This window comes from Phocoena sinus, chromosome 1 (genome assembly GCF_008692025.1).
Source record: "Phocoena sinus isolate mPhoSin1 chromosome 1, mPhoSin1.pri, whole genome shotgun sequence".
NCBI classification, from domain to species: domain Eukaryota; kingdom Metazoa; phylum Chordata; class Mammalia; order Artiodactyla; family Phocoenidae; genus Phocoena; species Phocoena sinus.
In genome coordinates this window covers 76,325,531-76,338,879 of record NC_045763.1, presented here as the reverse complement: position 1 = coordinate 76,338,879, position 13,349 = coordinate 76,325,531, and the positions used below count along the sequence as shown (strand labels likewise).

The 13,349-nt window shown below is 36.4% G+C and overlaps 1 protein-coding gene across 1 annotated transcript in view; it reads left to right on the top strand.

Moving 5' to 3' along the window:
- COL24A1 (collagen type XXIV alpha 1 chain) overlaps positions 1-13,349 on the top strand; it is a 368,814-nt gene that overhangs the window by 265,190 nt on the left and 90,275 nt on the right. The window contains exon 37 of the mRNA XM_032642687.1: positions 12,759-12,812. Within this exon, the coding sequence (XP_032498578.1) occupies positions 12,759-12,812 (54 nt within the window). The remainder of the gene's footprint in view (positions 1-12,758; positions 12,813-13,349) is intronic.

The window sequence follows — 13,349 nt, the reverse complement described above, 5'->3', positions numbered from 1 at the left end:
AGGCTGTGCCCCAAGTTTGGGCAGAGTTGCAGACTATGCTTTGTGATCAGTTTGGGTACTGGATGTGCTCCTTTGTTGGATGAGGTCACTTGCCAGGCTGTCTGGTCAAGTGGGGCCTCCAGCTGCATCTCACAGATAATGCTCCATGGGGTTACCTTGCCTGGGCGAGGTTACAGGCTGTGTTTAGTAATTGGACAAGGCCGTAGGTGAAACTCTGCTTCTAGATAGGGCTGTTAGCTGGGCCCCATAACTGGGAAGTACCTTAGACTGGGCTCCAAGCCTGCACAGGGTCACTGTTCAGGTTCCCTGGTCATGACAGGCCAGAGGCTATGCTCAACAGTTGGACAGGGCTGCTGGCTTGGCTCTCTGCCTGAGCAAGGCTGTAGTATGGACCCCACAGCCGCCTAAGTTCTCTGGCCAGTCTTTCTGGTCGAGCAGGATGGGAGTCTATGCTTAGCTGTTGAGCAGGGCTGCAGATTTACTCCCTTGCCCAGGCAGGGCCACATGACAGGCTCAAGCATGTATGACCACTTTTGGGGGGACACAAATCATGCAGAACTACCAACCAAGCTCCCTGGCCAGAAGAGCCACCAGCTAAGGTCTACAGATCCCTGGCTAGGATCTCTGCTCAGGTGCTACTACAAGCAGGAATGCAGTCCACCAACATTCGAGTGCTGATTGCTATAAGCCATGCCCCCTTTCCCCATCTCTATCTGATCCCCAGTGGTCAAGCCCCCAGGTTCCCCAAATGATCCTCATGAAGACCTGACTGGGCAACCCTGGAAGCATCCTGCAACAGTAGGGGAGCTGAATATCCACTTTGGGTTCTCCTTTTCCCACAGAGAAACTATAGGCCAAGGGGATCACTCTGTGTGGTACTGTGCCTGGGGGAAATACAGTGCAATCCAAATGAAACCTCTCCTTTTACCCTTCTAATGTTCTTCTCAGTCTCTGTGGTTAAAGGACATGCTTCAGCCTCACCCTCAGGTTCTAAGCCATACTTCTAGAGATTTGGGCATATCTTTTGCCTTTCTAAGGTTCATGGTAGTTTTCATTAATTTAGAGGACTCATCAGGGCTAGACCCACAGAGAAGCCAAGTATCAAGTGCCAAGAAAGTGCAGTTATCTTCCTGAGAATTTTTATCAAATTTGTTTTTATATAAGAAAGTTATTAACAGTTATTAATGTTTTAATATGGACTTATTTTTCAGTCAACTAGCTTAGTTCCTAAGAGAATGCTAAAGTTGATGGGGGGAGGTGGGGGAGACACAGAACTTAAAAAAAAGAAAGGCCTAACCATGCCATAGGACAACACAGGCAGAAATCCCAGAGAGGGATGACACAGTATGACAAATGGTGATGGGCAGAGCAGAGATGAAAAAGGGGATCAAAACAAAACATGGAAAAATGATAAACACAGATTTCATCTGCTTCATAATTTTTCCAGGAATAATCCTCTTGTACACATCTTTGGTGCCTTTTTTAGTAACAACACATGTGTGTTTCTTTTTTATTCTTTTTGTTGTTTCCTTGGAATTTTAAATGCCTTTTAGCTCATAAACTTAATAAAAATACCACAGCATATTTTTTCAAAAGAATTTTCTGATCCAAGGAACTATTGCTTAATCAGACGGCCTGATGTTGGATTTATTTTTGCACTTCAGAAAAATTCTTCCTTAGGCAATGTCACAAAGATGCTACCTTAAAAATTCTTTAAAAAATAAGAAAGAGATGTTCTTCTTTCTAAAAGATTGGAAAATGATATCTGGTTTGAAAAATAAGGCAAGAGAAACGTTAGTAACAAATTCCCAAACCCAAGATGTAGACTCTTTGAACAAAGGAAAATATTTTGTATTTTATGCTTGAGTTCTGTTCTAAAATATTCAGTTGTCTAAATGCATAACTCTATATGAGGAAAATAGTTTGGAAGTTTCTCAGAAGAAACATCTGCCTGACTTATGGTCCTTCATTCATTTCTTAAAAAGTCTATCATTCTGGTATCTAAGATCTAAACAGAGGTGAAGCTGTGCACTCCAAAACTGAGTATATATAAATGAAATTATCTCGTTTTATTCCTTTACAACAAAACTTGATTGGATTTATTGAAGTGTTAATTTTCCCATCTGTCTAGGGTGGTATGATATTAGGTTGAGGTGAATATCTTAAGAGAAGCTAAAATAAAATAATGCACGCTTTTCTAAGAGGCTTTTCTGATAGACTCTTAAAAATGAAGTCAGAAAGATGAGAGGAATGAATATCAGCAGCTAGAAAAGAATGAAGTATACCTGACTCTTCTTTCTAAGACAGTTTCCTTGGTAGCCCTGAAAAATAATCACTTTGGAAATTTGAGGTCAGTGGTGTTAAGGAGTAAAGGATTATCTAAACCCTTATCTTCTGAATGATTCATATGACTCTGGTGTTAGACTTGTTTGTTCTGAACTGTTGTGTTGCAAAGCAGCACATAATAGAAAGAACCCTGCACTGACCACTGTGCAAGAATTGTTGAAACCCCTGCTCTTTCACTAAAGAGCTGTACATTGTTGGGTGAGTCATTCTTTGGTTTCTTGGTTTACACATTACACATAATAAAGGGGTTGGAACTATGCAGAACACCCCAAGAAGACTGTGCCAGGGAAGATGCTGAACTGGTAGGACTTTGCTCCTTCTTTTCCTGCTTGAATCAGAAAAGATCCTTGCATGTCTATTTAACATAGTAGCTTCTATAAAGGCTTTTTTGAGACAGAAATCTTAGCCTTAAAAAAGCATTAGCTTGGATGTTTCTAAATTTATGTTAGCCTTACAAACTGTGACTCTCTAAAATGTATTTGTCCATTCACTAATTCAGTGAAGTTTATGAGTTCTTTCAATGAGAGAACTCTGCCAAGAACTCTGCTAAGCCTTAGGGACACCACGGGGAATGAGAGGAGCAAGGTTCCTGATCTCAGATTTGATAATATCATGGAGAAAACTGACATCAGACAAGATCATTGAAGGTTGTGATAAATGCAATGATGAAAATAAACAGGCTGATGATAAAGAACAACTGGTTAAGGGAAGGGGGAAGCTAGTATGGATAGAGAAACTATTTACACCAGGGCAGTGAGGAACGTCTTCTCTAGATAGGGGAGGATTGAATTGAGACCTGAGGAGTGAAAAGGAGCCAGTCATGCAGAGAACTTTGGGACATCCTTCAGGGTAGATAGAATAGCAAGGGCCAAGATGTGGAGGTGAGAATGATCTAGGTATTTTTGGAAAAGTTAAAGGAAGCTATTATAGCATAGTGAATAGTGAAAAGTTGTTTGGATGAGCTTGAGGAAATAGGTAGAAAGCAGATCATGAAGGACCTTTTAAACCATGGTAAAAATTTGGGTTTTATTTAAAGTGTAGTAAGAAGCCACTGAAAGGTTTCAAGCAGAAGAAAAACATTGTCTCTGATGGGAGCACTCTCTATAACTTCCAGACTTTGTTTAACAATGTCTAGTGTTATTGGCTATCGCAAGGGATAAAATAAATTCCAAGAAAAAGAAATAGATAAAATAAATTTGAATTACCAAAGCATGTGATGTACCAAGACAATTAAATGAGGGAAAGAATGGTCTTTTCAACAAATGATGCTCGAACTACTGGATATCCGCACACAAAATAATTAAGTTGGATCCTCCCTTATATTATACACAGAAATTAACTCAAACTGTGTCATAGACCTAAATGTAAGAGCTAAAACTATAAATGTCTTGGAAGACACCATAGGAGTAAACCTTCATGACCCTGGGTTATGCAAAGCCTTCTTAGATAACACCAGAATTACAAGTAACAAAAGGAAAAATAGATAAATTGTACTCCATTAAAATTAAAAGTTTTATGCATCAAAGAGCACCATCAAGAAAGTGAAAAGACTCCCATAGAATGGGAGGAAATATTATTTGCAAATTGTATATGATAAGGTACTGGTATCCAAAATATATAAAGAACTCTTACAACTCAATAATAAAAAGACAACCCAATTGAAAAATGAGCAGTCTTTAAACAGATATTTCTCCAAAGAAAATATACAGTTGGCAAATAAGCACATGAAAAGATGCTCAACATCATTAGCTGTTAGGAAAATGCAAATAAAGCTACAATGAGATACTGCTTCACATCCACTAGGGTGGTTATAATAAGGAAAAGAAAACAGAAAATAACAAGTGTTGATGAGAATGTAAAGAAATTGGAATCCTTATACATCATTGGTGGGGTGTAAAATTGTGCAGCCACTTTGTAAATCAGTTTGGCAGTCTCTCAAAATGTTAAAAACAGAGTTACCATTTGACCCATCAATTCTTGGTATATACCCAAGAGAATTGAAAACAGGATTCAAACAAAAACATTTACATGAATGTTCATAGCAGCATTATTTATGATAGCCAAAAAGTAGAAACAACACAAATGGTCATCAATTAACAAATGTCTATTAGTTAATGTAGTATGTTCACACAATGGAATATTATTTGGAAAAAAAAGAAGTAATATACTGATCCATGCCACAACATTGATGAACCTTGAAAACATTATGCCTAGCAGCCAGTCATGAGAGACCACATATTATATGAAATGTCCCAAACAGGCAAATCTCTAGAGACAGGTAGTGAATTAGTGGTTGCCTAGGGCTGGGGACGTTGGGAGGAAACTGGTAGTGACTGCTAGTGGGTACAGGGTTTCTTTTTGGGATGATGGAAGTTGATTCTAAAATTGATTGTGGTGATGGTTGCACAACAATGTGAATATACTAAAAACCATAACCTGTACACTTTAAATGGATTTATAATATGGTATGTGAATTATATCTCAATAAAATTGTTTAAAAAATATATGTGATGTGTTACTTCTGAGACAATACAGCTACTCTCAACAAAGTTTAAAATAATCAGTAGGGAATCCCAAATGCTTCCTCTGTGTTATAAGTAGGCTGAACATCAAGCCAACTATTATCTGTCAACATGACATTTATTTAAAAGCATTCTTACTTCTTTAATCATTGAAGAAATCTATTAAAACATGTACATTGTAGAAACTGCTGCTTTCTTTTCCAGTCTCTTCTGCAAGCCTCTGATTATACAAATGGGTTGCAGTGCGTCTTGTTAAACTTTTAAAACCCAACATTTTGGAGCAAAATATTACTTACACATTTCAGAACAAGCATGAAAATAAACCAGCCTAATATCAATGGAGGTTTACCACCACCACTCCCCAAAAGAAAAACAAACTATCTTTAAAGAGGAAAAAAGTGAACAGAAGAACCAGGGGAGATCTTTCCTATTATAATGACAGAAGAAAATGCCGCTTAGAGCACAGGTAACCCCTTTTCTCACATATAATGAGCTCTTCAAATATGTATGAAAGTTTACTGTGCAAAAGGTTCCTAGTAGATCCATATGTTCTATTTCCTAGAAGCTAAAAGGTAGTATAAAAATCTGCCACTACCCTTTGCCTTTTATTCACGAACTTTGGTTTTACTTCCAACAGATAGTAAATGTTCTTTAAGGTGTTATTTATTTACAAATAAATACCTAGCAGACTAGCTACTGTCTGATTAAGGCTAAATATTTTCTACTTTGGGCATGCATTCTATCATTCATTTATTAAATATTTATTAAGCATCAATTATATGCTGGACACAGTTCTGGGCACTAATGTTACAACAATGAACTAAACAGACAAGGTCTCTGCTGTCATGCAACATGTAGTGTGGAAAGGTAGTGTGAACAAGAGTAATAATTTCTGATAGTGATAAGTGCTATGAAGAAAATAAAACATAGTAATGGGATAGAGAATGTCCTGATAAAGGGACTACTTTAATTGGGATGGCCACAGAAGGATTACATGAGGTTACATTGAGCCAGATGCCTAAGGATAAGAAGCCAGTCATGTGAATATCTGAAAAAAAGCTTTCTAGCCAGAGGAAACACCTAATGCAAATGCTGCAAGGTAGAAAGGGCATTTATTAAATGCTCTGTTTATAAAAAGGGGGTGGTGGTGGTCAAGTAGCTAGAGTATAGTAAATAACTGGGAAACACAATGTCAGAGAAATAGGAGGGAGGCAGATCATGTAGGGGATTATAGACCATGATAAGAGGTTTGAAGATTACTCTACTTGCAATGGACAGCCATATGGAAGGTTTTACACAGGGAGAGATGCTTGATTAACATTGTTGGTGATCATTTGTGTTATTTCGAAGAAATGGAATGTAAGGGTAAAAGTGGACCAAACCACTTAGAAGTCTGTGGCAGTCGTGTAGATGAAAAAATGATAGGGTGGTCTGGAACGCAGGGGAGCAATAGAGAGAGTAAATAATGATCAGATTCAAGACATCTTGGAGATAGAGTTGACTGGACTTGCTCATGGTTTAGATGTTGAGAAAGAGGGACAATATAATAAAGAATAAATCCTGGTTTTTAGGCAGAGCAACGGAGTGGTTGATCATACCATTAAGTGTGTAATAGGGTTACAAGTTGGTACTTACACATTTGCAAATATGTAATTTCTTTATTTCAGGTTCATATGGTTTTCCTCACAAGCCCTAACTTACTGATTAGTGAGGAGTGGTTGGGGAATTGGGGGAGACAGAGAGAAAATTTTTATATCCAATTCAGTTGAAAGCTTAATCTGTTCCTGTAATTTAGTCGTCTCTTTAGGTAGTGCTCAGACTCTTATGATGCTTAGTCTCTCAGATGTACCCATCTTCCACCTCCCTCTTTTACTCCTTTCTAATATTGAGTCTGTGTTTGCTGTGGTGACAAAGATGAGAAGGCCTTAGATCTAGAGGCAGGTATTATTCATACTGATTGGGACGTGATAATGTCCTTTGTCAGTTTGCTTACTGCCCACCCTCGTGGCCTTTGATGATGATGTCTCTAAGCTGGTAATTTTCATTTCTTTTTGGGGGGTGTTCCCTTGCTTAAATAGCCTGTCAGCCTCTACTAATCATTAGATCCCTCTGAGGTCTGTCTGTGATTTTCATTCAGCTCTAGCCCAAGCAGTCTGCTCTTCAGCCCTTACTACAGAGCCAAATCTTCCTAGAGTAATGGCCACCAATACACACATGCAAGCTCCCCAGGTGTTTCTTAGTTCCCTTCTACATCATATAGGAATCAAGGAGTAGCTCAGGAAAATATAACAATATGGTCTTCCTCATTTTGACTTTGCTGAGCAACCAAATTGATATAGCCATAAACCATGTGATAGCTAGAGAAAAGGTACCTTTTCTGAATCCTGAATGAGTAGTAGGGAACAAGGGTCTCTTTCTGCCAAAACTCAGAATGAGGGAAATCTGAACACCAGTGTCTCTCTGTCTCCCTCTTTGCCTTCCCAGATTCTCCTGGGGGCAAAGAAAAAGTCTTAAGCTTTCTCTTTACTTCCCCTATGTCATATCCTCATCCTTCTACCATCTAGTAAAAGCCTTAGAGTTCTACTGTGATAAATGGAAAGTGTGTCTTCTCTACAGTTTAAGACAGCCTTGTGTGCTGGGTGCCCCAGGCTCAGCTTGTGAAATGTTAAAGTCAGAAACAAAGAAAATAGAAATATCATCTCTTAATATATTCAACCCCTGTACATATGAATCCCTTGGGCTAAATAGGATGAAGTCCATGTAATCAAAAAGGCAAAATAGAAAAGTTTTTAAATAATTTTCAAAATATTGCCCTATTAACAAAGGAGATGGCGAAAACTGAGAAGCAGTTTAGGGGTTCAAGGAGGGAATTCCAAGAGTTCAGTTTGGGACACACAAAGTTTAAGATGCCCATTAGAAATTCAAGAAGAGATGTTGAAGGTAGATCAGAAAGTCAGTGGTGCAGTCAGGACAGGTGATATAATTTTAGGAAACATAAGAATGTAGATGGTCTTTAAAGCCACAGGGACGGGATGAGATCACCTAAAAAGAGAAGAGGGCACTCCAACATTAAATGGCTGGGCAGAGAAGGAGCCAGCATATAAGGAGATATAAGTAAGTGGAAAATCGGGGAAGTGTGCTGCCATAAAAACAAAGGTTTAAAAAAGTTTCAAGAATGAAAAAGAAGTTTCTGATAAAATGAGTTGGATAACCAGCCATTGGAGATGGCTATATGGAAGTCAGTTGGTGACCTGAAAAAGAGCAATTTCAGAGGTGTGGTAAGAACAAAAGCCCAAATGAAGAGAGAATGAGAGTAAGGAAATAGTGACAATGAGCATAAACAAGTCTTTCAAAAGTTTTTCTGTGAAGGGGGAGCAGAAAATGTTGCTAGAAGAGTACATGAGAAATCGAATGAGAGAATGGAAAAGACAAAAGGAAGGTAGGAAGGAAGGGAAGAACATGAGATCAAGGAAGGATTTTTTTTAATGAGTAATATTTAGCATATTTGAATACTATTGGAAATGATCCAGTCAAGAGAGAAAAATTGATAGTGCAAGTGAAAGGGGGATGTTTTCAGAAGAGAGAGCCTTGAATAGGTGAGAGGACATAGGCTTCTTATACGTGTAAGTGAGGAGCTGGCCTCAGGCAGGAAACAGAGACACTTCTTTTGTAAGAGAAAAGAAGCAGAATATGTGGGTGCATAAGTAGGTGTATTGGAAAGTTGGGTGTTGGGAAGGGGAGATGGCTCTTGTTTAATTGCTACTATCTCTCAGATATGAAGCAAGGTTATTAACTTGAAAATGAGGAGGGAATGGAGGTTTGAAGATAGAGATGAATGTGTAAGTCATCTTTCAGAATAATAACAAATGTCTCAATTATACACATTTGTGAAACTTACTTATGCTTGTCACTTATGTCAGAGCTGTTATTTTTGCATTATCCACAAATTTTTCTTAATATTTAAATATATAATGTTTAAATATTAAATATATGATATTTAAATATATAACTTACAGTGATGCCTAAACTAAATTGTTGGTTGGCAGGTAGCATTGCCATGCCATGGTTTTCAGCTGATACCTGAGTATTTGAATTCAGTACCATTTTGGAGTACTGACAGGATAAAGGGATTTATGAATTCCCTGTTAGTATTGCAACAAAGGTCTAACATATTTTTTTAATTATAAAATTAAGTTGCATATTTACAAATTGAAGAAAAACTATCATCTCAATAGATGAAACAAAGAGAATTTAGTGGGCTTCCCTGGTGGCGCAGTGGTTGAGAGTCCGCCTGCCAATGCAGGGGACACGGGTTCGTGCCCCAGTCCAGGAAGATCCCACATGCCGCGGAGCAGCTGGGCCCATGAGCCATGGCCGCTGAGCTTGAGCGTCCAGAGCCTGTGGTCCACAACGGGAGAGGCCACAACAGTGAGAGGCCCAGGTACCGAAAAAAAAAAAAAAAAAATTTAACTTCCATACGTTGACTATGATACTTAATGGTGAAACTTAAAAGAAATGAGCAAAGGTCACTACTATTTACCATTTCTATTCCCCATTTACTCAGAGTCCCAGCCAGTACAGTAAAATGAGAGAAGTAATCTACAGACAGATTATTAGAATTCATGAGAGTTTAGCAAGATGCTATATATAAAATTAATATACTAAAAAATGCTTCCATTCTTTTCTACCAGCAAGAAACAGAAAACTTTAAAAAATACATTTAAAAATAAAATCTAATACAATCAGCAAAAATTAAGTACCTAGGAATAAATCTAACAAAAGATTTGCAAAATTTTATTGAAAAAAAAGTGTGTAGTAGTTTATTAACAAAGATCTAAATAAATGGAGAGATATTTCATGGATAGGAAAACTCAATACCAAAAAAATTTAACCCTCCTTATATATTCAGTACAGTTTCAGTCACAATCTCTACAGGATTTTTTTATATAACTGGATTGATGAAAAGTGGTTTTAAAATGTGTGTGGAAGATCAAAGGTCCAATATCAAGACAGTTTTCAAGAACAGGCTGTTGATGTTGGTGGGGAGTAGTATTTGAAAGGGAGAACTTGCCCTACCTTATATCGTAACTTATTATTGAAGCTAGTCATTTAGTCAGTGTCATTCATTCACAGATAGACAAATAGACCAATGGAAATAGAATGTAGACTCAGATCTAAGTATATTTTGAAACTTAAAGTTTAATAAATTGATTATGCATTGCAGATTTATAAGGAAAGGATGAAATATTCAGTAAATGGTACTGGTACAATTGGTTATCCAAATGGAAAAAAACAAATCTCTCCTTCACATCAAAGTACAAACACACAAAAGAATGAAATCCCAATTAGATTAAAGACCTAATTATAAAAATCAAAATTTTAAATTGGAGAATATTTTATGACCTCATGGAGGAAGGGGAAGCAGTAAGGATCTCTTAAACACTAAAAAAATAAAACAAGAAGAAAATATTGATGAATTTGACTACATTAAAACTTCAAATTTGTGTTAGTGAAAAATTATAGTGGACAAAGTGAGAAAATAAGCTCCAGGCTGGGAAAAGAGATTTGTGATATACAGAATGAATGAAATACAAGTATCAGGACATTAAGGACAGCCCAGTAGAATACTGGACAGAAGATGGGAACTAGAGATTCACATATAGATGTTGAATTACTGTATGAATAGATATTCATTCCTCCTTAATAATCAGGGACATGTGAATTGAAATCCCAAATAATACATCATTTTGCTCCCTTGAGACAGACAAATTTTAAGTCTGATAGTACCAAGCATTATGGAAGATTTGGAGTAATTGGAACTATTACTGGGAATATATATATATATATACTGGGAATATATATTATTGGGAATATAAATTGGCAAAAGCACTCTGGAGAACAAATTGGCAAAATCTTGTGTACTGAAAGGTGCATATATCCTACAAGCCAGCAATTCAACTCCAGGGTATATACCCTCGCCCAGAAAACTCTTGAGGTGGGCACATAGTGATATGTACAAGAGTGTTTATTGCAGCATTATCTGTAACAGAAAAAACAAAAAAACTACCAAAAATTCTTCACTAGGAAAATGGTTGAATAAGTTGTGGTTTGATAACAAAATGTAATCCTGTAGGAGTGAAAACAAAGTGTAAGTAAAGTAGAGACACTGAATAATTTCAAAAACAAAATGTTGTGTTCAAAAAATTTCAAAAGAATATATAAAGTGTGACACAGCTTATTGAAAGTTTGAAAAGATGCAAAATAACCATATAATATGTGGGAATATATACAAATGGAGTGAAAGTATAAAGAAATGCATGTGAATGATAAACAAATTGAGGACAATTGTTGCACCTGAGTGAGGGGGGAAGGTGATGTGTCTGGTAACATAAGTGTATATATGGGACTTCAGTTGTATGTATGTGTGTGTTTGTGTGTGTAGCTTCTGTTCCTTAAAGTGGGTGGTAGGTACATGGGTGCTCATTATACCTTTTAATATCTTCTATATATATTTTTTTTTATTTATTTAAATATTACATAATGCACTTTAAAAAGACAACAGAAATTAGTGAGAACTGACATTTATTGAGCTCTTCAGTATGTCTATTCCTTTCTAAGCTTTGAATGCATTATCTCATTCAATCTTAGTAACCCTTTGAAGAAGTATTAATATATCCCTGCTATATAACAGGAAACTGAGGACTTTAGAAGTCAAATAGTCTACTTATGGTCATATAGCCGTTAGGTGACAGAGCCAGAACATGAAAGTACAGCTGTCTGACCTAAATGCTCATATCGTTAACCTCTATGAATGTTAATCAGCCTCTCTTAAAAAGTCCACGTTAACCACAAAGAAGTCTCATGTTAGTGCAACTATCATTTCAACCTCTGGATGCAGCTAGAACTACAGCAGTAGAACTTAACCACTTTGGCCTCTAAATTCAGCGGACTTTCTGAAGCTAGAAGAACATTTGCTCAGGAGCACAGGGCATGACTCATTTCCTTAGGTATCTGTTTATTCGTTCAACAAATATTTATCAAGAGCCTCTGCAGCACAGTGGTAAACCACAATTTATTTCTTGTCTGCATCATTTTTGCAGTTTGCCAAGCTTTGGGACGCAAATTTGAAATTTCCATTTTCATTTCCAACTAATGCAAGGAATGCTATGATTAATTGTTAGCTATTTTAGAACTTGCAGTCTGGCTTACTATGGATCTCATTTAAGCCTAACCATTGTTGACCTGCAAATTCACATGACATTTAAAATATTTTAGCCACTTCTTACTTTAATAAAGTGTTTATTGAAAACTTTTAGTCTACTTTTGTTTAAATAAAATACAGATTGAAGTGAAAATATTGTTTTAAACAGTTTGATATGACTGTCTCTTTTCTCTCCATGTATTTCCCCTCTCTCCTTTTTTTTTCCACAGATCAAATAATATTTGCTTAATCTTACACTTCATTGAGATTTTAAGATTCTCCTTGACAGTATGTTAGATATATGTTATAGTATTATACATTCAACAAGATGTTGAACCCATACTAGCTCATAGAACTGCTGAAATGGATGCATTTGGGTTAACTTTAATTACATTATCGTTAATTCAATGGGTGTACTAAAACCAAGTCGTTTTCCCTCTGTAGTTAAGAACAGTTTAATTTGGTCTATCTTGGCCAGTTTGTTTATGTGAACTTTACTCACTAGTAACAGCTGGGCTTCTAAATCATCATGACCTCTTTTAAAATAATTATACAAACATAATATTGTTAAGAAGTAACCCTTGTTTTTACTTAGTGTTCAATTCAGTGATTATGTGATATAAGTATTTAAACATTCTTTCTAGTCCTATCTTTAACAATGTATTTCCTTTTTCATACTCGATATTCAGGGACCTGAAGGAACAGTGGGACTGCCAGGACAAAGAGGTCGTCCAGGGAAGAAGGTAATTTTTTTTTACGTCTTTTTATGCTGGTTTTCTTTCTTCTGACGTGCCCAGAGCTCCATAGCATACTGTGGTGTTTTTATTTGCACTGGAGATAAAACAATAAAGAACGATAAATTTGGCTTAAAAGGCACATTTGTATAAATTAATATTTAATTCCACTTAGGAGTACTTATTACCTTATTACTTATTATCTGAAGTCAAATTTTCTACTTTGTAGTTTCTGAAAAGATCTTTGCGTTTTCTTCTCCTGTTTACCTTAGTAGACCATGGACAGGAAAAGAGAGAAAAGAAAAATACTATAGACCATTTGTGCTATTTAGTAACAACATTAGTAAAATATTTAGGGGAGAGAAATATTAGAATTGTTTTTGGGTTTGTTTTAATTGTACTTTTCCAAATTGAAAAGGTTAATGATTGATTTTATCTTTCCTATACATTAACTAAGAAACACAAAGCAATATGTTTTATTTGCTTCCTTTATATCTTACTAAGAAAACGTGATGCCTTTGTAGAATTTAGTACAATATAATGAAT